General features: G+C 42.6%; 2 protein-coding genes across 2 annotated transcripts; both read right to left on the minus strand.

Annotated features, from left to right (window-relative positions):
- Nucleotides 1–1,056: 1,056 nt before the first annotated feature.
- On the minus strand, nucleotides 1,057–8,869 carry mrpl39 (mitochondrial ribosomal protein L39). The gene is made up of 10 exons (XM_085266429.1): nucleotides 8,684–8,869; nucleotides 7,803–8,009; nucleotides 7,558–7,697; nucleotides 7,269–7,368; nucleotides 6,963–7,030; nucleotides 5,467–5,579; nucleotides 5,282–5,347; nucleotides 4,672–4,825; nucleotides 4,220–4,267; nucleotides 1,057–1,210 (listed from the first exon to the last, which is right to left on the minus strand). The coding sequence occupies exons 1-10, from the start codon at nucleotides 8,718–8,720 to the stop codon at nucleotides 1,136–1,138; spliced, it is 1,008 nt and encodes a 335-aa protein (XP_085122555.1). The 5' UTR covers nucleotides 8,721–8,869; the 3' UTR covers nucleotides 1,057–1,135.
- Nucleotides 8,870–9,558: 689 nt separating this feature from the next.
- LOC146547794 (ras-related protein Rap-2a-like) lies at nucleotides 9,559–24,599 on the minus strand. Its single transcript, XM_085266430.1, has 2 exons — nucleotides 23,836–24,599; nucleotides 9,559–10,831 (listed from the first exon to the last, which is right to left on the minus strand). Exons 1-2 carry the CDS (start codon nucleotides 24,147–24,149, stop codon nucleotides 10,594–10,596), a joined length of 552 nt encoding a protein of 183 aa, XP_085122556.1. The 5' UTR covers nucleotides 24,150–24,599; the 3' UTR covers nucleotides 9,559–10,593.
- Nucleotides 24,600–25,246: the final 647 nt, after the last annotated feature.

Raw genomic sequence — 25,246 nt, forward strand, 5'->3', positions numbered from 1 at the left:
AATATTATGATAAAATACTGCTACAATAAACTCAACGAGGCTTAAACTTGCTACAGTCACCATTTGGGTTTATTATATAGTAAGATGACAATTTTAGAAGGTTGCCACGCCCACAGTGCTGTTTGAACTTTTTCCACACTGACCCCTTGTAAGTGTCCCTCTGTGTAAAGTCCGTCAAGCATCCCTCAGATTTGACAGTTAACTCGCATTGAACGATCCAAGTCTGTAATTTCACAGGCAATTAACATTTATTGTTCAATCTCATTAAACTTATGCATGCCTTAAGAATAAATCTTTAGATTTTTTATTATTCCTTCTCCATAACGTCAGTTTTATGGTTTATTTGAAAATAAACAGCACAATTATAAAATACAGTCTGTGAAATTACACTAATTATAATTGTTAACTGTGTTTTGACAGCTTACTAATATTTGCAGATGTTTTATACATTATAAACACCAAACTTTCTGTGAGAAATGTCAATTTTGTTTATTCCGTTTTTTTCTCCCCATTTTGCAATTTTATTGATAATTTATTTACAGCTATGTGTATCGAACTTAACGGACAGAATGTTTCATTGCAGATTCTTTTAATTTTAAAGCATAAAGGAATGTTTTTACTTTAAAGTATCGAACACTGTAGATTTCAGGCTAAAATTGCAACTTCTCAAAAAATGTGTTGTTGTCGAATGTGTCAATTTGCCAGGAATCAAGAAGGAGAAAAAAAAAAGGGAAACGATGCTGCCTCATGACTCAAATCCTCAGGCTTGCTCACACATGCCAAATGCACTCAGAGGATTGAGAGCCACCTGTTTGCCAAATGATAGACGCAACAGATGCACTGTTGCCTGACCTCTGGCCAATTTACACATGTACGCATGCACGCACACAGCTTTTGTTTTTAAGGAAAACTGCTGATACAAGAACAAACGCACCCACCCACAATCACGACTGTTAATCACACCGAATACAAAGGCTACTGCGTTTTGCGCAACAATACTGCCGTTCGTTTCAATTTGCAGCAATATTAAATAAGAAAATAAATAAATGCAAGAGATTTCTCACATGTTTTTATACATTTATTGAACAAATGATCTAATCAGTTAAATTGTTTACGTGGAAGGTTACAGAGGTGGTTAGTGGCTGGCTGGAAGTTGAGGTGAGTTGGGAGGAGATGGTGGAGCTGCTACTTCAGGACCCGGCACATCCACCTGTGTAGAAAACAAAAACGTGAAAACAGAGAGAAGAGAAACTAACATTCCCAGACCGTTACATCCCCTCTCCATCCTACTTTCATCAGAAATAAGCTAAAATATCTTTTTGCATATATTTTTAAAAAGAAAGCTTCCGTAGTGGTGGTAGTGGGTTGTGGGGGCATGATGCCCACCGTGGGGGGAAATTTGGAAGAATCTTTTTGCAGTGTGGGCGGTGGTGTTTTGGCCAGCTGGAGGCAGACAGGGGACATGCCTCCCTACTGCCTGCAGCCGGCTCACAAAACGCATCCGCCCACGTCTCGCTGTTTTTATAAACCTGTTCCTGGAGAGTCCGTAGGCTGGCACATACTGGGGGTGAACCAAATAACACTAATCTTTCAACTTAATGATGTAACAAATTACGCCTGTCAAAAAGGCCAGACAATTTGACATCAGTGCAAGATTCAGAGGCTTCATGAGCCTTCTGAGGCAGAAGACAAAGAGCTAGAAGCAGGGATGCAACACATAAATAACCAAAAAGTGTGCATTTTAAAAGAAAAACCTTCGTGTAATCCCAGCGAATGAACCTTAACAAGTCCATTTAGATAACTGAAGTTTCTCTCTCTGTTGTCTAGATGTACGGCGGGTTTTAGTATTGAACATGTCATCTATTTTCTAAGTAAATATATTTCTAAAGCTGCTATTAACATGAAATTCTCACTGGCTGTTGGCAGCAACTTATCCAATCCACACACACAAAGAAATCAAACCATAGAGGTCCAAAAGCACCACGCCAACAGTGAAGTTTGAAGGTGGGGACATCATGGTGCAGGGCTGTTTTTCAGCATATGGCACTTCCTTCATATAATTAGAGCAAGAATGAACGGACAAATTAAAATCTGCTTCCATCTACCAGGATGACGAAGATGAAACGAGGGTGGACATTTCAGGGAGAACATGCTCCCAAACACAGCCAAGGAAACTCTCAGAGAAAGAAAATAAAGCCAATCATCGGACCCGAATCCAGCTGATGATCTACAGAAAGAACTTAAGCTAAAGAAGGAACCCATGTAAGCCTGTTTGTGTGGAAGAACGGGCCAAAAGCTGTCATCACCATCTATCTTTGATTTCTTTGCATGTGTGGATTGGGCGGGTTGTTGCTGACATCTGGTGAGGATTTCATCTCAACAGCACCCTAGAAATATATTTACTTAGAAAATTGGTGACGTGTTCAATATTTCTTTTACCAGCTGCATGTCTATCAGAGAGAGAGAGCTGTTGCAATTCCAAGCCCCCCACTTCATACCAGCATTATGATTTGCAAAACGGTGCAGAAGAATCACCTAAAGCCAAAGGACGCTGCGGGTCATTTTTAAAGACATACTGCCATGTTGAGCAAACACAACATCTGTAACCCTCAAACGCTGCAATTTAAACTGCGATCGATCGTCACGGTAAATGTTGTAATTTAGAAAATTGTTTTGGTAGTCTGACATCATCTGATGAAATGCTGCTTTGACTTAAAACAGCTGAACAGTGAACACGAGTCACGAACATGGTGACTTTCACCGTAAAGACCGATCTACACTTCACAATATGATGTCAGGCACCAGAATGGTGACGATGCTAACAGAGTTACTGCTATCTATTCCTTTAACCTGCCAGATTCATAATAATTGATCATTAATAATCACACTTAAAGGCACAGGCTGAAATAAAAACACACGAACCTGGATTTGAAGCATTGCAGTGAATCCAGCCATTGTTTAACTGTTTAATAGTGAAGGTTTTTTCTCAGCAGTTTTTCCCTCCACATTAAGGAAAGACAGCTTTATTTCAAAGAGCTGAGCATGACAAGAACAGCCAGCCTCGGGCTGCTTAAAAGGAATGAAAAACACTCATGTGGTCTTAAAATGACGTCTGTTTGCCTCTGCAGGCTGCAGAAGAGAAGGAGAAGAGGTGCATTTGGCATGTCTGCCTGCATATGCTTTCTTATGGTGCAACATAGCTGTCCTTCAGAGATCTTCTAGGCCTCTTTCACTTTATAGCTCTTCCACTGATTAGCGGTAGCGACGTTCTGATAACACGGGACAAACGGGACAGAGCGGCTGCCCTTCGTACACCTCGTGTGCATGACAAACACGGCATGCATTAGAAGGTTGGCTGATAATATATAACAGTGACCTCCAAGACTATAAAACTGATGTGCAGCCTCTCCTGGAGGAGGTCAGCATGCTAATCCTGCGCTCTTAAAAACTCCATAAATATATGATCCAAATATTTCACAATTTTAATATCAATCCAACTCAGGTCTTCAGACTTTTGTTCTTAAAAGTGCCATTTTCAATTCCCCAAGTATCCCATCTCTGTGTATAAAATGTAGGCCATGGAGCACAGTATATCATCAGTTGCCAAATTAAGTGCGTCTATTAATGAGTACATCTTTTTTTTTTTTTTTTTTTTTACGCAATCAGTGATGCACCGAGGATGCCAGAAAGGCTGCAGCGAAATCTATTTCGCCTAGATGGCTCCATCCAAAATTAACTCATAACCTAGTTTGAATTTGCAGAATTGATGCGTCTATCTTTCAGCGCTCGAGTCAAGCTCGGTTATGCAGACGGAGCGGATTCACCTTTCGCATCAATCCAGGCGTCTAGAAGTAGAGCCTTGAACATGCAGAGATTTAAAAATATTTTTCCCTCGGATCTTCACTCGGCGTTTGTGTTTTTGATGTCGACTTCAGAAAGCAGCCTTTGTCCTTCATGAGGAGGATGAGACCTGCCTTTTCCTTGAGATTACAGCCCGCGATACTTCCTGTCTCGGTTTTTGCCAACATAATAATGCACGGTAATAAAAACAGAGTGCTAAATCCTAACCTCTGGCTACTGGACAAATACTCAACACCGTCCAGACATTAAGAGTTCTCTCTGGGCTGGTTTCAGTTCTTCAGAGCTAAAAAACGGAGACATTTGCTGTTCTTTTCTCAAACATATTTTTATTAGATTGAAGCACATTTGCTGTTCTTACCAGTTTCTCTGCCCGTTGCCTCAGTTTCCTCCAGACTGTGTGGTGAGCCTGCAGAGAGAGGAAAACGTGACTTGGAGGCACATGTAGACACAATAAAGTGCTTTTTATACATCACACAATTCTTGGCAATTGTGCATGAAAAACTGTTGTAACAGATGGACAATCAAGTGCCATTTGATTAGCTTTTGTTCCACTGCTGCAACGCTTTTAAGGATATTAAAACAGAAAAACATGGACAATAAAGCCTTTATTTAATGTGGGCTGGACTGCTTTACATCACTTTTACAGTCCTAACAATCAAAGCACTAAAACATGTATGAAGTTTACAATCATATGTCTCTCAACCTGCCAGTGTCCTTAGTATGTGCGAAGATACTGGAAGAAATTATGCAATTAAAAAAATGGATAACTGGTTCCTATATATACAGCTTATACTAAACACACTTTCTCACCTGAAGCTGCAGAGGCAGGGAGAGGCCCTGTGCTCGACGATGGAGGCCCCAGGATCCCTGTCCCAGGCTGTGGAGGGCCGTCACCTCATACTGGGAGCACAGGCCTGTTCTGGCCACCAGGGGGCCCCCACTCAGGAGTACATGGTCGCCACATCTACCAAAACGGGTACATGGTTGAGTTCAGGTAAGTGCAGGAATAATGAAAGATTCTACTCTGCCCGTCATGCAGTGCAATAAGGAAAGTTTCAGTCTACTGGTGTTTGCTCAGTGTCCAAATACTGTTACACATATTTGCTAAATGCAGAAGCACAGCCTGCAAAGTCAAAGGAGACGCAAATTCATAAACTCTAACTAAAGTTAGGATACCTGTCTCGAGTTTAATACCAACTTCAGTGCCAAATAGTTCTCTTAGTTTAAGTGACTGCTCTTAAAGGTGGTCCCGCTCTTGATATGTTACTGCATATGAGATATGCCGATATCTGGATGTTGTGTTTTCTTTCTTGAACTGTGCGTCAGTTGTATCTGTTCGTTTATTTGAGCATGCATTGGTTGCGTTGTGTGCTGCTCTCTTGGCCAGGTCTCTCTTTTTGTACTTTAAATGCAGTGTCACCTGTAGAGCATCACTGTGCCTTTGGGATTTTGAGATGCTTTCTGTTCCACTTCTTCCTGCTTACACCTGCCAGAGTAGGAGAAAATACAACAAATAAAGCATTTAAACCTAAATGAGTCGTGAAAGGAGGTACGTGGAAGTGTCAGCTGTCTACACAGCTGAGCAGTACTCAGATGCCAGTCTACCTGCTGTGTGAGAAAGCCTCCAGTGCCACAGAGGGCGCCACTTCCAGAGGCTCCCAGGCCAGGTCTTGGTGGATGAGCTGCTGGGCTCCTCTGGTCAAAGAGCGTAATGACTCCTGAAAAGAAACAGACAGTAAAACATCAGCTGATTTTTGAATGGAAAATCTCATTAAAGAGAAACTTAACATTAGCCGGATGTCACTACTTCTTACAGTAAAAACTACAACCTGCCTGAACAGTTGTAGGTTTTTCTAGAGTCACAGGGCTTTTTCCAGTCGGGCTACCAAAATCTAACTCAGCCCTGCCCGTCGGGCTATCATAGAAAGGAAAAATATATGTCAATGCTTTTGCATTCTTTCGCAAATGTAGCTGGGTAAGTATGTAATTAGCATTGAAGAGCCACTGTCAATGTCTCAATGTCACATGTTTGAATTTGCGCTTGTTTTTTGCTTTCACTTTCACTGTGCGTATAGAGAGCGGCAGTATTGGTGAGTCACAGATTAATTGCGCACCAATTCCTCTGACATCGTCTTATCACTCATTAGCTCACTATTCAAACATGACAAGTGAAATCTCTCGCAAACTTGAACATGTGATACAGGCTGACTGCACAGAGAATCACTGACCGTGATGTGTGTGTGTGTATAAAAAAATGGATTTATGCAGGTATTTTAGTTCTGCAGAGCCAAATAAGACAGGTCAGGATGAAGAAGGGGCAGCCAAAGAAAAGCTTACCACAAAACAAATCAGACTATGAGGCAAAAAGAAAGCGCAGCTTTTTTTGGTTTCATGGACAAAAGAATTTCTGTGGCTGGAATATGACGAGCTAAATAACATAATGTTCTGCCGGGTGTGTCGTGAGTTTCCCTCGATATCTGCGTCAACAAGCGCCTTTGTTACTGGGACCAGTAATTTTAAGAAAGACCCATCAGAACCCATGAGAAATGCAAGAAATGCATTATTGCCCAGTCTGCAATATCTTTCCCGGAACAAACACCAATTGCAAAAACATACTAAAAATAAACAAAGCACAACAAGAAGTCCTGAAAAAGCTGTTTAGAACAGCAAACTATGTTGCACAGAGTGAACTACCATTAGCAAAATTTAGCCGTCTTTGCAAACTTCAAAAAGCAAATGTTGTAGATCTTGGTTCCACTTACCTCTTACCCGGGACTTCAGTGGAAATTTGAGATTCAGGATCTGAAGTTGTTTCCTTTACAATATTATGCATTAAACTATAATATTGTAAAGGAAACAAAACATCAATCAGAAAATTGTTCTCTTTTTTTTTTCCGGGCTACTTAAATTTATTTTGGGCTACCAAAAACTGAAGAGAGCCTGCCAGGGATTTTGAAATTTTGCGAGCCCTGAGTTGTATTCAAGAGGCCATGAGTAGCTGCCACTGCAGTAAAACAGATGAATATTCACCATCTAGGTAAACAGAAATGATGTCGGCAGCGAGTGCAGTGGCGTAATAGAGCGTTGGACCATACACGCACCTCAGAGGGAGTCCATGAGTCGAGCTGGGGGTCGAGCACCACGTCACAGCAGAAGGCCCCAGAGAGGACTGCAGGGAAATACAAAGTCAGCACAGCAGAAGCAGAAATGTCAAAGCAACATTTTCACTTAAAAAAATGCTTAAATATCAAATATCAATTTTGTCACATACATCATTAACTAAACACTACCTTGTTTTTTTAAATTATTTAACATCAGTCAACAAAGACCAGGTCAAACATCAAAACACTCGAGGTCAAACTTCTGAAGACACATACTCGGGGTCAGGGTAAACAGTGGTTTTCTACCTGGCACTTCCCGTGTGCTGAGCAGCTCCACAGTATAATCATCCTTGAAGGCGGTCTCCAGCACCTGACCCAGCAGGGCAGCGCAGGAACGCCAGTACGCCTGAGCACAAGACAAGAGGACAGGACTAAAACGCAAGTATTCACTTATTCTACAAACTGGCTTCCACGTCTTTACTGGACTTGCAGCTCTGATGTTCTGTTGTCAACAATATTTTCTTTTCTCAAATAAAAGGTGTGATCCTTCAGCAGCAAGCTGAATTTATGAGAGAACGTTTGTCTGTTAAAGTACCTCGTTGACCAGTGTGGGGTCGTTGTCTTTAAACGTGAGCAGAGTGAGTGAGCAGGAGTGGGTGAGGGGCTGGTGGAGAGGCCATGGTTCTCCGTCCACAAGAGCCAGAGCTGAGTTTGTCACATGATGCTCCGTCAGATCTGAGAGTGACAGAGCGTTTGTTTGGAGTGTAACAACACGTTATTAACACGTGCAACTGAAGCTTACGGTGGAGAATTTATAATCGGTTTGTTCTTTTCACTCACGTCTGGCGCAGCTCAGCGGGGTGGACATTCCTTTGTTCATGACGAGCAGCGCACCGTCCAGCCCGGGGCCCTGCATGGACACCTCGATCTTCTCGATGCGGGGGTACAGAGCTCTCTGCCTGGCCTGCTCTCTGGAGAAGACGGCGTTACGCTGACTGCGTACCTCAGCCAGAGATGGACGCTGAGCTGCCACAGTGGATGCAAAGCCTGTGGATGGGCAGGATGGATGGAAAGAAGAACTTAAAGGAAACCAGAGTGTAAACGATCCTGTAATGTGAGGAAGTTGAACACACGACGTACAGGTAGCAGGTCTGCCGTTAATGGTTAATTGAAGTGAATTATCTATGTTATCTATATGTTGTAATTTATATTTTATTTCAGAGGCTCTTTCGATGTCGAAGATTGCCGACTCCTGCTTTAGACCTTTATACAAATATTTATTGTACAATTATTTAAGGAAACAAAAGCTAAGAAGTAGACTTTTTTCATCATCATCATTATTATTCGTCTGCTGTACCCAACCGTGACTCCAAAACAGAGTTTTAGAAATTTGTACCGTTATACACCCGCGCACATACAAGGCGCTTTATTAGGTACACCTGCTGTCACTGAGCTGGACCTCCTTTCACCGGAAAAACTACTATGTACTTAACCTGTTCCAACACATCCCAAAGCTGCTCTAACATTTCTTGCGGTGACCCTCCTGTTTCCAGTACTTTCTCTTTACAATATAAAACCGTAAAAAATATCATATTTTATTGTATTACTTACTTCTATGACAATTAAATCCAGCTTTAAAGGAGCATTACTGCAGCTTACAGCTGTCACAAGCCTGACCAGCTACATATGCTAGTGCTACACGGATAACAACTGGTACTCACGTCGCTGGAAAACTCGACATACGGTCCTGCTCGCCATTTTCACGACTGTTCCTACAGCCACGCAATTTTTTTATTTTTATTTTTTTACCGCAAACAGATAAATGTCTTTTACAAACGTCTATGGTTGAAGGACGCCATGCCTGACTCGTGTGCAGCGCATATTTAGGTCCGTAGAGGAACTGATGTTTTCGGAAGCTAAAGTTCCACGTGTAAAACGACACGCGGTTTTAGCTTACGACAGCAGGTGTCGCTGCTGGCAGTAGTTTCAAAGAAGCTAGTGTAATTTTGTATTAAGCCAGTCAAGAAAATATATCGTTTACTGTGATATTTTTACAGGCACTGTTCCTAACATATGGTGTCTAAGATGTATTTCAGCATCACTTCAGCTTCCATACCTTTCTAAGTGCTGAAAGACTTTTCCTCTTATTCTGATTGGAGGGAATCCAAAGTTATGATCCTGAATCTGGAGTCTCACATGCCCCCTTAGTTTCATCCTCTTAATGGACTCTAATGGCACTCCAAATTTGACAAATGCCCGCTGGATTTTTCAGGACCAGAATCTGCAGTAAGCGTTGGCACTAATGGCAACCGGCAGGGGCAGTAGCACAAGGACGACCAGCCAGGGGAACGCAGACGCAGGACCAAAACATCATAAATCATCTCGACGCAGGCCAAGGCAGTGCCAGATTACTGCTAAAGAGCAAAGCTGAAAGGCGGCTATGTTTTCTCAATGAGTGCAAATCTTATGACCTCTGGAGGTTAACATGAAAGGAGAGCGGTAACTTCAAAGACTGGGGAGGGGAAAAAAAAAAACAAAGGCATTTTTTGATGACACACAAAAAACCACGATCCAACAAAAAACACACACGACACAGTTGTGCATAAAGATTTATTATTTTGTTGAAAATAAGTGTTTCTGACATTGAACCACTAACATATCCGATGTGACTAAAGATAGATGAGCTACACACTGACACTGATGTTCACTTCGTACATTGTAACAAGGCATTTGTATCATCTGTAAGGTGTCTGCAGAGTGTTGGTACATTTTATCGACTGACTGACTGATTGATTACCGTCTCTTTGGGTGCGATTGATTGTACTCACTTGAGAGTGTGACAGTACAACTTCGTGCTCACGTCATCCACAGTTATTATCTGTGACATGAATGGGACATGAATCCCCCCCTAAAGGTGCGGCCTTTTTTGTTTGTTTGTTTGTTTGTTTGTTTGTTTCAAACACATTCGTTCATCCTGTCATTCATTTATTGTTAAGGTGGGCCCTGCTTCCAAATGCACCTTCCAGTAACGACTCCTTCACAGTGGTGTTAACTTATCTCTCCGGGTACTCGGTGAATGGCCGTTGCACTGGCAAAAAAACCAAAAAAGTGCAAAATAGAACAACAAGCAGAAGAAAAACAGGACAGATAGAACTGCTGAGCACGCCGAGCCGTCCTCCCATGGACCTATGGCTGCTTTCCCAAAAGCATTTAGCACTGTGGTCCTCTTTGTTGATGGCTTTTAAGATGGTTTTTGGCACCGCGCTGCCTTTGGGAAAACCCCAGGAATTCACTCTGGAATAATCAGCAAAAACCGTGATAGTAGTAGGAAGGTCGTGTGTTTTTTGTTTTATTTTAAGAGGGGAAAAAAATCCCCTCTGTGTTGGAGAAGTAGTGAATGTCAAAACTGAATTCCCCTTAACCTGCTTTCTCTGCAACTTCCTACATTTCCCAGAATCCTCTAGGAAGCAGCTAAGAATAGTGACACCAAAAGTGGGGGTTTGCTTCCTTTAACCCTGCCCCCTCTCCAATCTTCAAGTTTGTCTAACATGAATACATTTGGACTCTAATTTCTACTCCTCTCCAATCCATCCACCAATCACTCCTGCTCCACCTCCCCTCCGACATTCAGCTACTGTATGCTACAGGCGGGGCAGCAGGCCTCTCTCCGGTCCGGCAGAGGGCAGAAGTCCATCTGCCTGACGATCTCCGCGAAAAGCTCATCCACCATGGTCTTGCTCTTGGCCGACGTCTCCATGAAGGGGCAGCCCCAATCCTCAGCCAGCGCCTGGCCCTCGCTGGGGGACACCTCCCTCTCATCCTCCAGGTCCACCTTGTTGCCCACCAGAACCACCGGTACCTGCTGGTACCTGCAAATTAAGAGAGAAAGTGACATCAGTGGAATTGCGCTGCCTTCGCCACCCCGCTGGGTGTCTTTTGGTACCGACTACAGGAACTTCTTAATTCCTACGGGACGAAGAAAGAGAGGGAAAGAGCCATAAATGTGGCTGCTTTTGTGTGTGTGAGTGTGTGTGCATTGTTGGCCTACATACTGTATTTGCTCAATGCTGAAACAATAAGGGGTTTGAAACAATGCACAATAGAGAGGAGAGGAATAAACCCAGCTACACTCAGCTTGAGCTTCCCAGGAGACTCCTGCCGCTCAGCGGGCATCCGGTACCAACAGGAGGTTCTATCAGAAAACCGCCATCATGAAAAAACCCAACTGATGGTCCATTTATTGCTGAATACATTACATATGTGTTTGCATGGTGCGCAAGCTGCATATTTTAATGGATTCCAATTCTTGTTTAAAAATCGTTAGCTCTGCACTTTGCACTTGCACCATTTCCATCGTGCACTGAGCACGTCTTAAGGATCAAAAGCTTTCTCCCCCAACGCGTGGGGCTGACAAGCCCAGTCCTCTTCCCCTCTGAGCCATCGATACGAGGAAACCAGGCTGGGGAGAGTAATGGAATAAGTTATTGAATAATTGAATAAAGCTAATGTGCTGCTCTCACATGGGAGAGACATGAACACTGGGGCACTGGAAACAACTATTTTCTACTTCATATTCATCTTTGGCTATATTTGATGCTTGTTACTGCTGTAAAAACTCCAAGGCTTAGCATGAATTTATAAAGAGCCGTGTACATTACTTCTGGCTTTGAGAAGAGGCTGACATCTGTAATTTGGTAAGTAACTCCTTAAAAGTGCACTTTGCTCAAATCACACACACACACTTCTTCAAAACAGCACTGCCTTCATTCAGTGGGGACAGACAGACAGTGGGTCTATGATCAATATTTCATATTTTGTGAAATGGCCTGTGAAGAGGCCGAAGGAGAGCTCAAAGGAGAATGAACTGGACTAATATTCATCAGCATGAAGCAGAACTGCCAACAAACGCTCATTTTGCTGTGTAACTGTTGCTGGATCTCTAAAAAGCAACTACACTCACTGGCCATTTTACCTATTAGCTGCTTTTTAATGCAAATGTCTACACAGACAATTGCATGGCAGAAACTTGACGCATTTAGGCACGCAGACTTCGTCAAGACTACCCGAGCATCAGGATGGCAAAAAAAGGTGATTTAAATGAGACTGGTGGTGACAGACCATCTGGTCTGAGTATTCCAGAAACTGCTGATCTGCTGGGATTTTACTACAGGATGGTCTGAAAAAAGAGAAAATATCAGCAGTTTTCTGGGCGAAAATGTTTTGTTGATGTCAGAGGTCGGAAGAAAATGGCCAGATTGCTTTGAATTGATAGGACAGTGACAGCAACAGTGACTCAAATAACCAGTCACTGCAACCAAGCTATGCAGAAGAGCATGGGTTACAGCAGCAGAAGGCCACACTGGGTGGTCTTCTGGTGGTCTTGGCACACTTTGGGCCCTTTAGTACCTCGTTTATTCTGTACCACAGAGAATCTTTGGGAAAAAGGGAGTCCAACTCAGTAATAGCAGGGTCTACAGAGCATTTGCTAATTGGCTCGTAATAATTATTGGTTGCAGTTCCTCAAATGGCCACTTGACGATTCCTAGGTGCACTGCCGCTTCACTGAACCAGACCTCTGTGCTGTTTTTCTGAATGCAATCATCCCGTTATTGCACAACATGTCTCTACTCCATTTTCCACAGTGTATGGACGCAGCTTGCTAGAGTTGATGTCAATGTGACCATCTTTTAAATACAGTGACTTATCGCAGTTTTCCAAAGGTGGCAAACTGTTAGCACACTAGTTGCTACTTCACAAACAGACACTTATATTATACTTACATGAAGCGGGACCCCACTTTAGTCAAGCAAAAGATATTGCATTTCAGTTAGATGCCTTTCATGTTTCCCGCGATTAAATAACTACACAATATCAATTAAAGTGGGTGTATATTCTCACAACAGGTAATAGCATAGACTACCAAATAGCCTTGGCCATCAGTCATTCCTAAGTGCTTTCCCAGCCTGCCTTATTGATCTGCTGGCACTATTGAGAAATAGGCTCTTATCTACAAATTGGTGGCCCGCTGCCACGCTGCTCAGCTGGGAGAAGAGCTGAGGCGTGGAAAAGAGCTGGCAAACGTTTCAGCGAGCTTACAGGGGCCAGAGAGCTGCAGGAAATGAATGCAGGCAGCAGGGCGGAGGACACTTATGGACCTGCTCGAGTGTCATTCAGCAAAGGGTTCTGAGCTCGACCTGTATCTGCACCTCGTTTTGGATCTCAGAAGCTTCTCCAAAGAGCATTTCTTTTGTCTTAATTGCCTATGAAGACGCTTCAAACTGTCAGACAGACGAAACTCATTCCACACAGCCGAAGACTTCCTTCCCTGCAGCCTGACATTTTCCCTAACAACAGCCACACTGTACAACACAAACGCACGCACGCACACACATGCAAAACAACAGCTGACCTCAGCAGGACAACCATCTCGCATGGCCCGTGTGTTTGGAAAGCTGGAATCTAAAGGGTGTGAAGTGTGAACAAGGAGAGTACCGTGGAGACAAACACAATCTGACAGCCTTGCAGGAGAAACTCTATATATATCTACAAAGACACAGGGAGAGCCAGATTCTCCGGGGTGGGGCGGGGAGTTTGCACGGCGACTGTTTATTGCAGCATCGAACTACAAGCCCCTCCTCATCAGATGAGGGGGGAGCAGCTCAGCGCACCGTGGAGAAAAGTTGTCCCACAGGGATCTATAGGCCGCTATCACTCCTTATTGACTAATATCTCAGGAGGTGTTGGAGTGAGAAGCTTAATGTCTTTATCTCAAGCATGACTCTTCACTATAGCTATGTGCTAACTGTGCTCGCTTTATTGAAGTGTTCATTTGCTTTTTTAGTTGATTGATATGACATAAAACAATGAATATCTCTGTTTCCACGTGATGCAGTGTAACTCGGTCATGGGTCCTTCTACCTTTGGGGAAGACCTGACTTAATTTAATCTACAAGTTCTACTAAATCCTTTAGATTAGGATTTGGATGATTAATAACAGGTAGAACAACTCTCTTTGACGACTGCTAGGGTATAAACCTAATTTCTCTTTTCTGAACGTTGTCATTCTGGCTGCTTACAGAACAAAATGATTGGGTGCGTGTCAGACGTTAGTGAGGGTGATCGGTAGGGATGGGTACCGGTTCTGACATAAACGGTAGTAACCAGACCGAAAAGCAGCGCACATTTCGGTGCTTTATTTCGGTGCTTTCTTTTCCTGAGCTGTGATACACTTCTAGCCAATCATTTTACGTTTCGAGGATAGTAGGCGGGTCCAGGTACGTACGTTCTTTTAGAGCAGAGCTACAGATTAAAAATGCCCAAGGCGAAGCGGTCAAAAGTCTGGCTGCACTTCACAGCAAAATATGCAAACTCAGCAGCCTGCAACAAGTGCTTTAAGCTGATACTGTGATACTGTCAAAGGAGGTAACACCTCAAATCCGATGAAACACCTGGCGATGCATAGCGTTTTTTTTAAAAGCCGAGAAATGCGCAGTATTTGATAGCTTGCTGCGAGACCTCACACCGAGCACATCTACTGAGGGTGTGGTGCCTGTTATCGGACCCGGAGTTAGCAACATCCCCCAAAAACCCGAAGAGGAGAGTCCTGGCCCCTAGCCCTGCCAGTGTAGCAGAAATGATGAGGATGATGATGCAGCAGCAGCCGTTCTTCTCTGCGTGAGTAGCTTAATGTTGTTTGTGTGTAATTTACGTTGAATAGGCTAACCACGTTATTACATTAATGCATGTAAGGTGAACTAGCAAACACCATCATAGTTACATGCGGCTGTCTTCTTGTTTGATGGCAGATACTCCCTTCACCCTGGACAAAAAGGCTAAAATGACCAAAGAAAAAGTGGAAAACAGTTAAACATGAGAGGTTTTTGGACCAATTTTGTGTTCTCCATTCTTTACGCACCGGTTTGAGCACCGTTTAAGCACCGGCACCGTTTCAAAAGTACCGGTTTGGCACCGGTATCGGATAAAACCTAAACAATACCCATCCCCAGTGATCGGCTTACTGAGGTTATATACTGATATATAGTGAGGTCACAAAAAACGACATTACGGGTACGGCTGAGGTCGTCAAATGTCGTTTTTACGGGAGGAAAAAGGTTAAATACTGTTTTTAAAATACATATTTTGTGCTTTTATTTTGAAATTTTATTTTGAAATCTTTTGAAAGCAGCTATAAAAACCCGTCCTTTAGCCTTTTTCAGTTCACTGTAATGACCCAAAACCCCCATATAAGTATAAAAGACCAGTTTCCCAGTTAAAGGCAACTGTTCTTTTTTATTTCAAAAGAGGAAATTCTTATTTATTTTTTTATTCTGTACATATTTTTAGTTATTTTAATTGAAATGTATCTTATTATGTTTACTTGGATGCATAACTTTGCACTAGTTTAAGGTTTAATATGTCGAGAGCATCAGTGAGGATTGTTTTGTATAATGCCTTGTGTTTACACACAGCAGCACTTTGAGCTAAAAAGTGAAAGTCCGTCTATATCTCTGATGATCTGCGTACTATCAGTTTTTATGACCCTCTTTGAGGAATGGCACCCTTCATGCTCTAAGCACTGTCGTCTTGGAGCATGAAGTGTTTGAATCCAGTCCGGGACTTTTTGCATGTTCTGCGAGGGTCCTCTCCATGTACTGTGGCTTCCTCCAACAGTCCAAAGACATGCACAGTGTGGTTAACTGGTGATTCTAAATTGCATGTATGTGTGAAAGTGAGTGTGAATGGTCATCTGCCTCCATGTGATAGCCCAGAGACAGACCTGTCCAGGTAGTACCCCGATGGCATTGATAGGGTCCAGCCCCCCACCACCACCACGACCCTGTATTGGATAAGCAGAAGAACACGGATGCATGGATCTGTGACAGTTATTCCAGTTATCATGATACAGAATGTCCTCATGACTATTGGAGCCTTAACGGTATGTTTACCAGTGTTATGTTCTTCCTGAAGTGTTATTTTCCCGGCTGTATAAATATAAATCAGGAGAAACTAACAAACGCTTCTGACTCGTTCCTTTTACAGCACTTGGACACTACCTAGTATGGGGATTATCTGCACAGTTGGAACGTGTTGGGATTGGTTGGCTGAACTATACAGTTGTATAAATGTGCAGATTTTAGATTTATAAACAGAGCATGAGAAACAATGCTAGAAATATAAAGTGGCTTAAGATAGCTTAAAAAACTATACCGATTTATTTTTTTTTAAAGTCTGTATTGATGTCTAAAATATTGCAGCATCCCTATGATGCACGTATAAGCCTGAAATAAAAGTTAGACACAAACGACTTAATGCCATTCACCTCTGCAGGCTGTTATTTCAGCTGCTGGCAAAGAGGCAAACACAAAACGCACCCACCCACCCACACAGAGAATCAGCGTTTATTCCTCACATAAAAAAGATGGCCTCCACATTTTCCATTTAGCCTCGGGGTACAACAGACTTGTTAAGGCTACCTGCTGTGCTAAATAGCTTCAGTGACCTCACTTACCTTTTGTTTTCGTTTGTTTTGTTTTTTTACAGGGCCCACAGCAAAAAACACTCATACAAATTACAAAAGAACAGTCAGACATCGCCTACACGAAGCCCTCCAACCCTGCAGCCATCTCTTTGCTCTCTGGATCTGCTGTTAATTACCAGTTGTAGCAGCAGCAGCGCTGTGTGACAGCCAGCCACGTATCTACATGTAGAACTGGATAGAGAAATCACACAGCCTATAGTGCCCACACTATGTGAACTCCCAAAGGGTGTGTTACTGCTGGAGAACAAAGCTTTGGTATCTAATGATTCTGTAATGCCTCGGTATCATGGAGGAAAAACCGCAAACATTCCTGTGATACACAGGCAAAGAGAGGGGTCTGCACAGCAGATGGAGAAGGTGTTATTTTAAAGATGAAACCCCAAGCTTCATTTCCACCTTTAATGGTGCAACAAAGCTCCCCTGACAATCTTCTTCTCTGTTCAGATAGAAAGACATTAAAAAAGGATGTGAGTTCACGTGGCCAGTGCTGCTTTGTGCTATTATACCTGCTGTTCTGGGCACCTAAATGACAACAAGACTCCCAAAGAGAGAGATAAGCTACTGCAGGAAAGGCTGTTAATAAACCTATTATTAAAAATATTCCAGTTTCTTCCTTCATTGTGAGTGTTGAGCCTGAAAGCAGTATCTCAGTCAAGCAGCTAAAAAGAAGCCAAATGGAAAAGACTGATCTGCACTTCCTCTTTTGGTCACATGAGGCTGATCCAAAAATAAGTCCCCAAAGACCTCGATGTTCCTCCACAAACATGGGGCAGTGGGCTGAAATGTTTCTGAGTGGACCTGTGATTAGTAAGAAGTTCATTTAATTGGCAGTTTTATATATAATGCAATAAAGACTCTTTGCAGGTTCTCGGTCATCCAGGTCATGGTAGTTTTAAGACTTCAGCTCAGTTTTGGTTTCTTACCCCTCCCAAGTGCACACCTGAGGCTGTCTTTATGCTATTTACCTTAGCAATATGCTGGGTGTCCGTGTCTATTTACTCTAGAGGAGGCTGTGAAACTTTGTGCAATTATTCAGAAAGGAGTTGATGAATTGGTAAAGCTCACTTCTGTCCCATGACAGCTATATCGAGGTTGAGTTGTTGAGGGACTTTTCTGCCAGTAAGCATTATTGCTGCAGTAAAGCTCTTTTAGCTGCTGTTAGCCCCTGTTAGCTGCTGTTTTGTCACTGTTACCTGTGACCTACCTACTTAGTGAAACTTCTTTGAATTGGATCGAACACTGTTGGATAATAAATAAATAACAAATAAACTTTCATACAATGTATATGGTGTGTACGACTATAATGCTTATCAGAGAGAATGTCTGATTTTTAAGAGACTTGAGCCTAACATTACCTGGCATGATGTTAGCTTAGAACCAGCTGCTGTTGCTTAGCCAGCTCGTGGTCAGCTGTCGCATGGCTAAAGTAATTGCAACAATATATAAATAATTAAATAAGCATATTTAAGCATGTTTTCATGTGTTAAAGCTCTGACTTCAGTTCAGGATATGAGGCAGAATGGCAATGTCCATTTAACATGACAGGGCAACATGGCACCTTCCACAAACTTGCTTGCACTTGCTTGAATGTATTTTTGTAATTGTGAATGTAATCCCAGCTTTCTCTGCATAGTAAGGAATCAATTATAGCACGCTATAGGAGTTAGCATGACCTGTCACCTGATATGTGTATTACAAAAGGCACAAAAAGCAAACAAAACAGGCCTCCTCTTATTCACAGCCCTGTTCAATAGCACTCCTAGTGGTCTAATAACACTACAGGGTGCCTTTAACATTAGCTGTGCTCATGCTATTTGTACAAGTCAATTTAATACATCTTGAATGGCTGCATTAAACCCATCAATGCTACAAAGCTCTGACTGTTTTTCCCACTTGGGAAGCTGGCATCAATATGTGCAACATTAGAATGATTTAAAACACTTCAATAACTGCAACATAAGAATGCAAACTGATATAATCCATCCATCCATCCATCCAATTCTATTATCCAGTTGAGTGCCAATGCAAGTTGGACTATGCTGCAGTTAGTATCTATAAACAGAGACTTGCAGGAGCTGTAGGTGAGGAACTAGAAGTTTTTGGTAGCAGGTTTCTGGTTTATATTTACAGCCTGAATAATATTGACCAATCACAAGCTTAATGAACAAAGATTGGCACACACGACAGGGAGCTTCGGCCTGGATACCAGCTGGCTCCACGGGAAGCCCCGTATCACTGGGTGCTATCCCAAGAGATCGCGTCATCACATGATGTTTTCCTTCGGTGACACTGAAATGCATATGCCTTGCAGACTTTGTTTTTTTCACTCTGTAAACATTCCCTTAGGAAGTAGAATGACATCACTGTTTACCGGGTTCATAGCTGTGGCTCAAGTGATATTCATCTAAATATAGGAAGGTCCAGATACACATCAAGGCAAAGAATCTTTTGTAACCCTGAGGGATTAAAAGATAAACCGGAATGAATGCGAGATGATTCACAAGCAAGGAATTGTAATTTGCTGCACAAATGGTGTTCACTTTAGACTTTCCTGATGATGTTTGCTTTTTTTTATTGTACTACACTCACCTCTGGGCAAACTGGGCTTCACTTTAAAGGCTGGGAATGACCAGCCTTTAAAGTGGCTGGTCATTCCCATTCCATGGTTCTACCTTGACTGGATCAAGGTAGAACCATGTGTTTTCAGATCCCCTGAATGAGATAAATGGTGGCACATGATGGAAACACTTAAGCAAGCATAGTGCAGCAAATATGTTAAGTCTATAAGACCAAGCACTTTACTGGTGGCTATCCTCAGAGAGCTGGCTACTTAAACATTTCTCTCCTCACTTATGGGCGATGCTAAAAGCCTAAGGAAAAAAAGTGGCTTTGTACCTACACCAAAGTGCCCCCTGGGAAACGTAGTTTTGGTCTCTCCACCCTATTCCCACTCAGTGGTGCGTGCTGCTCACCTCCTGCTATTAGACACAGCATCAGTGCAGCGTGAAAACGCAGCTCCAACACTTTGAACGTGCTTCCTCCTCCTGTGCCGATTAAACTATAAACCTTAACATGCAAGCGAGGAGATCATTAGATTGCGAGGAGGGCTACGCCCAGATGTTGTTATCACAGATAGCGACTTAAACGGGGGTTTATGTGGTTAGACTAAGACCGTGCTGGAGCGTTCAGGGGGGTAAAGCTTATCTGCCGTGGTGTTTGTTAACCTAAATACGCACAGAAAATTGTTCACATATGTGAAGAAAAGCTGCTATACATCAAGTGTCTTTGTATTTAATGTATTTCCTGCTTCTCTTCACCTCTTCTTTAAGTCAACACTGTAATGTTGATGTATATGTGGCGCCAAAGTCGTGTCAGATGGTGACCACATGTCAACTTCAAATGTGCTCATCTGAACACATTTAAACAGATTTGATCATTTATAGTGTGGTTCAAAAACTAAATTAGCTGTTTACCCCTAACTATTAGCATTTCTGTTCCCCCTTTTTTTAGCTAACCTTACACTTAGCAATTCATCATGTTTAGTGACCACTTTCTGCATTGTGTTTAGCAAACAAACTATTTAGACTGTATACTTTTAGCAAAGCTTTAAAAGTGTAATTCACACTTTAAGATATAATTTGAACTTCTAGCTCATGATTTCAGCTAGCTATTTTGATGTGTTAAGCTAACAGTTTCGACTGTTAAGCCATCCCTCTTATTTGAATACTTTTGACATTTTACCATAGGTTGTTTCCAGCAGCCAGACGTTCTTATAATATTTTAAAAGAAGCAATATTTCTCCAGTCTTTCTATATTTTCTTTGAGCTATGGTAGCTTTTTCACTAGTTTTCAGTCCATTCGTGTACCTGACTGCTTTTGTTAAGCCACTTCACATTGACCTATGAATCATTCATGCATTAAAAAGGCACATAATTTTTCTTCATTTCTTTAGTGGAATCTACAAAAAATGCTAAAGATAACACAGGTGGAAAGACAGAAAATAACATTTTTATACCAATAAGGTGATTCCCAAAGAGCTATTAACTGAAAATGGTTGGCATATTTCAGTATGGTGTTCAGTGTGCCCTTAAAAATTGTGAAGAAACTGGACAAGTGGAGAACAAAAGAAGTAGCAGCCTAAAAAAAAATCTCCACTGACGCCTGATCAGAAATGGTTTCGGTGGGAGGATGTATGTTTAGAAGCCATTCTTACGGAGGGGAAACGTGGAGAAAATGCTGATTTATCCTTTTCCGCTTATTCTTGTCAGGGTCGTGGGGGGCTGGAGCCTATCCCAGCTGTCTTAGGGCGAGAGGCAGGGTACACCCTGGATGGGTCACCAGTCTGTCCCAGGTCGAACACATAGAGACAGACAACCATTCGCACTCACATTCACACCTATGGACAATTTAGAGTTACCAATTAACCTAATCCAAATTACACAAGAACTGGAATGAAAATCAGTGGCAGTTTGAAAACTCGAAAAGTTTGCATTCAAATCAGTGTCAACATATACAGTGAATATCAAGAGAGAGATACAAAATTGAGCGTGTACAGCTATTTGTAAAACACAGGGGGCTTTGTCATGGTTTGCTCTGCACTCAGCCAGTGGTGTTAGAGATATTGTCTGGACACAGAAAAGAATAGAGCAAAATGCAGCCAACTTCCAAAGAAAGAGCTTTGAATGTCCTTGAAGAAGCCTGGAGAACTATTCCTGAAGAACTGTAAAGACTCGGTTTTTGCCTAATATACTATACTTCCATGTATATTAGCACGTTTCAATAAATCGCTGCACCTATTTCCCATTTTCTACCAAAATATAGAGAAATTAGGGTTGGCTTAAGACTTTTGCGTAGTACTATATTCTAAATGTTAGTATTTCAACCTCTAGCTAGCCACACTTTTAGCTAATCACGTTTCACTTAACAGAATTTACAAGTTTTTTTGATTATACTTTTAGCTAACTATTTCAGAATATTAGGCTAACAGTTTTAGCTGCTTAAGCAGAATTTTGGCAAGAAATTCTGCAACAGAGGTCATAATATTAGCTCACAATTTTAGCTATTAGCCACTTTTTAGTTTAGTGAGATATTTTTTAATGGTTACCCTGTGTTGTCCATTAATTTTAGTAAACTGTTAACTATGACATTACATTCGGGTTTTCTTTAGGTTGGGTAGTTGATCTGTCATACAACGAGTGGACTATGAGACTATGGATTCACGCCTCCTTAACCAAACAGCATATCTCACTTCTTGTCCATGCTTGGCACATGGAAAGCCTTGCATAAGCATTCTGGTTTATATGACTGCCTAATGGAGGCCCGATGTCTTCTTGGCTTTCAACCCAACACAATCCCATTAAGTTCTGGTGAGTGGGCACATACTATATCTCTGTGTGAGGCTCGTTGTTACTGCTGCTGGCTCAGCAACAAGTTTGGGAGGAGGGAGGCTGTTTTTCTAAAGACAGCTAATGGAGAGCAGGAGCCGATTGTGACGGACACCTTAACGAGATCAAGTAAACAACCGAGTAGATCTTGCTAGTACTTCTACTTTTGTCACAGACTGTGACTGACCACCGTTTCTAGCCTCACTGACCATTCAAGTTCACACAGCATTCACACCTAAGACCAATTTTAAGCAGCTATTTACAATCATGCATGTCATTAAGAGTGTGAGAGGAAGCCAGGTACAGCGAGGCACAGGGAGAACATGCAAACACTTAATTTTTGTGTAATAATGTCTCTGCACAAAACTCAACAACAATATTATGTTTTCAAGTCTACTTAAGGGTGTTTTACTTATCTGCGGCTTTGCACATACAGTAACAAGGCCCACTTCAAAGCCAGAGCAGTGTGAAATACAAGCATGAAATATTTATAGGTATACACTTGAGGACGGCGATGGCTGCTGCAGTGTGGGCAGCCGCTTTGGGTGCTGGGGCACTTTTTTATCCATCATTACTATTAAATTAATATAAAGGAGTCCCCCCGCCCCACCCCCACGCATTCGCCATCACTGTGCATCGTCAGCTGTGATGCTCTCGAGCTTCCACTCGGCCTGTGACGTCCACACCACAAGAGAAGCACCGAGTTCACTCCTGGGAGGCAGATGGAAAGCGCCGCAGCAATACTCTACTGGTGTAATTATAAAAGTCACAACACTCATGTTCAACAAGCAGAGAAGGGGGCGATATTAAGTGTAATGAAAGGATTTTTTTCTTTTCTCTTTATGATGATAATGAAGTGCATACACCCCCCCCCCCCCTTCCCCCCAATGATGATGCTCATGTAAGACCACTGCATGAGTCAGAGCTCCTATCTCACTTTGGTTTCCGTCTGCATGTCTTCTTCGCTGATTTAAAGTGGGGCACTGTTAGTGGGGATTTTTGTTGCCCTAACATAACCACACCTAACACTCCCCCATCTTCACTGAACATCCATGAAAAGTAGCATCAATCGCTCGTCTGTCAGCTGCTGGCATCAAAACAACAACAGCTATAAAACGTTTTTCTATTGAAGAAGTCATAATGATGCGCTTTTGTTGGGAATAAAACAAAGAAAAATACGTTTCACTCCAGTTGCACCCTGGAGTCACAGGCTCACACATTTACACAAGACTCTGAGCCAAAAAAAAAAAAGAAATTCCAATGTGTCACTACCGAAAAGGATAGACCACAGCCTTTCTCCCACTCTCTCTCACTCCCAGGCTGTGAGATGAGCTCAGGGGATGTGTTGAGTAATGGACTGAGCTGATCAAAGCCGTGCAGAGTTAGTCATGTGTGAGAGACGCAGAGAATATCAAACCCTGGGAGAGTTCAGCGGGTTGATGTGTGACAGGTGAGCCGCAGCTGGGCTCTTATGAAGAACATATGAGCGGGATGCAGCTTCTCACGAAGGACTGGAGGAGAGCGTGGGGGTGAGAGAGGAAGAGGAAGAGGAGAGAAGACATGGAGAGGATGGCAGTTTTGTGATGTTTCTCAGCCTCAGTTTAAAATGAAAAAAAACAACAACAACAAAACAAAACACTGATTTGTACGTGTGTGTGTGGGGGGGGGGGGGGTTCATTACATTTATAGAGGCCCTGGAGGGGCTCCATGGGGTACTCCAAGCATGTTTACTGTTAAATGTGACTGTTTTATTTATTTGAATCAAGGTGTAAATATTTATTATCATATCCTTAACATTCCTTCACCGACACAGACAACTTCCGGGGTCCTTATTGCCCCAATATGGCTATTTAAGGCCCCTAAGACGGGTTTTTTTGCTGCCTTTTGTCTGTGGCATCAGAGCATTTATTTAGAATTACAATGAATTACAGCAAACTGGAAAGCCTCTCACCTTTTCACCCTGATGATCTGATCTCTCATGGGTTTGATGTCCTGAAAACTTTGCTGGTTGACCAGGCTGTAGACCAGGATGAAGCCCTGGCCGTTTCTGATGTAAAGGTCTCTCATTGAGGCGAACTGCTCGGTGCCGGCCGTGTCGAGGATCTCCAGCACCGACGGAGAGGAATCCACCTCGATCTCCTTCCTGTAGAAATCTTCAATGGTCGGGTCGTACTTTTCTATAAATGTCCCGGTGACAAACTGGACCGTCAGCGCGGACTTCCCCACCCCGCCGCTGCCGAGCACCACCACCTTATACTCCCGCATAGCGCTCCCGCGGAGTTAAATCCGGCATGCAGAGAATAAAGTGATCAGCAGCGGATCAAAGAAACGCATGCCCGTGCACAGCAGCCCAGACTCACGCTACAGGCATGACACAGCCTCCGGTAAACGAGATGCTCTTGCAGTTATAGGCGGCCGAATGATGCTGGAGCATTTAGCCCTGAGATGCACAGCCACACTGCCTTCTACTGAAATATTCCCACGCTATCTTGAAGGGACACCATTCCGGAGGCATCCATAATGCAATAAGGCGTCGGTGCAGTTAAAATAAGATCGGCTATTATTAGAAACAACTAGACGGCGCATCTTTTTATGTGCCGACAAAATAAAAGGCTAACACTACATTTCCCCTGCACAGTGGGGTACAGTGGAGTTAAAGGCGAAGAGCACTCTTTGGCTTATAGAAGACAACAGTGCTGGGAATCCACGCCTCTGGTGTGCTTCATCCACTGGATGCTACTATTTCCTGGAAGATATGGAGGGAGATTAGTGCCACATGGCAACAGGGAGCAGAGCACAGATGTGATGGAAAAGAAATAAGAGAGGCTGCTGTGACATAATTGTTTTTGACCTCGTTTTAAACGGAAATATAAGCTAATCTGTAAGGAATGCTGTCAGCAGCCAATGAGAGGCACAAGACAAAGCCAGAGGCTTGGACTTGGTTTGCAGCACATAATTTCTCAAGACAGTGTCAACATATGATGCTTGACTCTGAGCTCTTCTGAGGGATGTTAACTGAAGCCTCAGGTGAACTAAATAATTTGTTAAAAAGGTGAACATGTCAAATTTCCACTCTGCAATTTCAGTTTATTTTTATTTCTATGGCACCAAATCACAACAACATTCGCCTCATGATGCTTTATATCATAAGGTAAAGGGAATAACAGAGAGAAAACCCAACAATCAGATGACCCCCTGTCAGCAGACACTTGGCAACAGTGGGAAAGAAAAACTCCCTCTTAATAGGAATAAACCTCCAGCAGAACCACTGTATAAACACATAGTAAGTCTTTTAAAGGGTTTCCATTTAAACGGCATCTTAGAAGACCAGATCAACCAGAAGGGGACAGTGCTAAGCACAA

This window comes from Mchenga conophoros, linkage group LG23, assembly GCF_057382185.1.
Source record: "Mchenga conophoros isolate Kocher_MC1m ecotype Shallow Benthic linkage group LG23, M_conophoros_male_GT1.1, whole genome shotgun sequence".
Lineage (NCBI taxonomy): Eukaryota > Metazoa > Chordata > Actinopteri > Cichliformes > Cichlidae > Mchenga > Mchenga conophoros.

What these genes read in the sequence shown, in the direction of transcription:
- mrpl39 (XM_085266429.1), bottom strand. Translation starts at nt 8,720, where the DNA reads ATGGCGAGCAGGACCGTATGTCGAGTTTTCCAGCGAC. An exon ending in CCCGCTGAGCTGCGCCAGAC is followed by an intron (nt 7,698 to 7,802) that starts GTGAGTGAAAAG and finishes TGTCACTCTCAG; the next exon opens with ATCTGACGGAGCATCATGTG. An exon ending in GGCACAGTGATGCTCTACAG is followed by an intron (nt 4,826 to 5,281) that starts GTGACACTGCAT and finishes CCGTTTTGGTAG; the next exon opens with ATGTGGCGACCATGTACTCC.
- LOC146547794 (XM_085266430.1), bottom strand. Translation starts at nt 24,149, where the DNA reads ATGCGGGAGTATAAGGTGGTGGTGCTCGGCAGCGGCGGGGTGGGGAAG. An exon ending in CAGATCATCAGGGTGAAAAG is followed by an intron (nt 10,832 to 23,835) that starts GTGAGAGGCTTT and finishes CTTAATTTGCAG; the next exon opens with GTACCAGCAGGTACCGGTGG.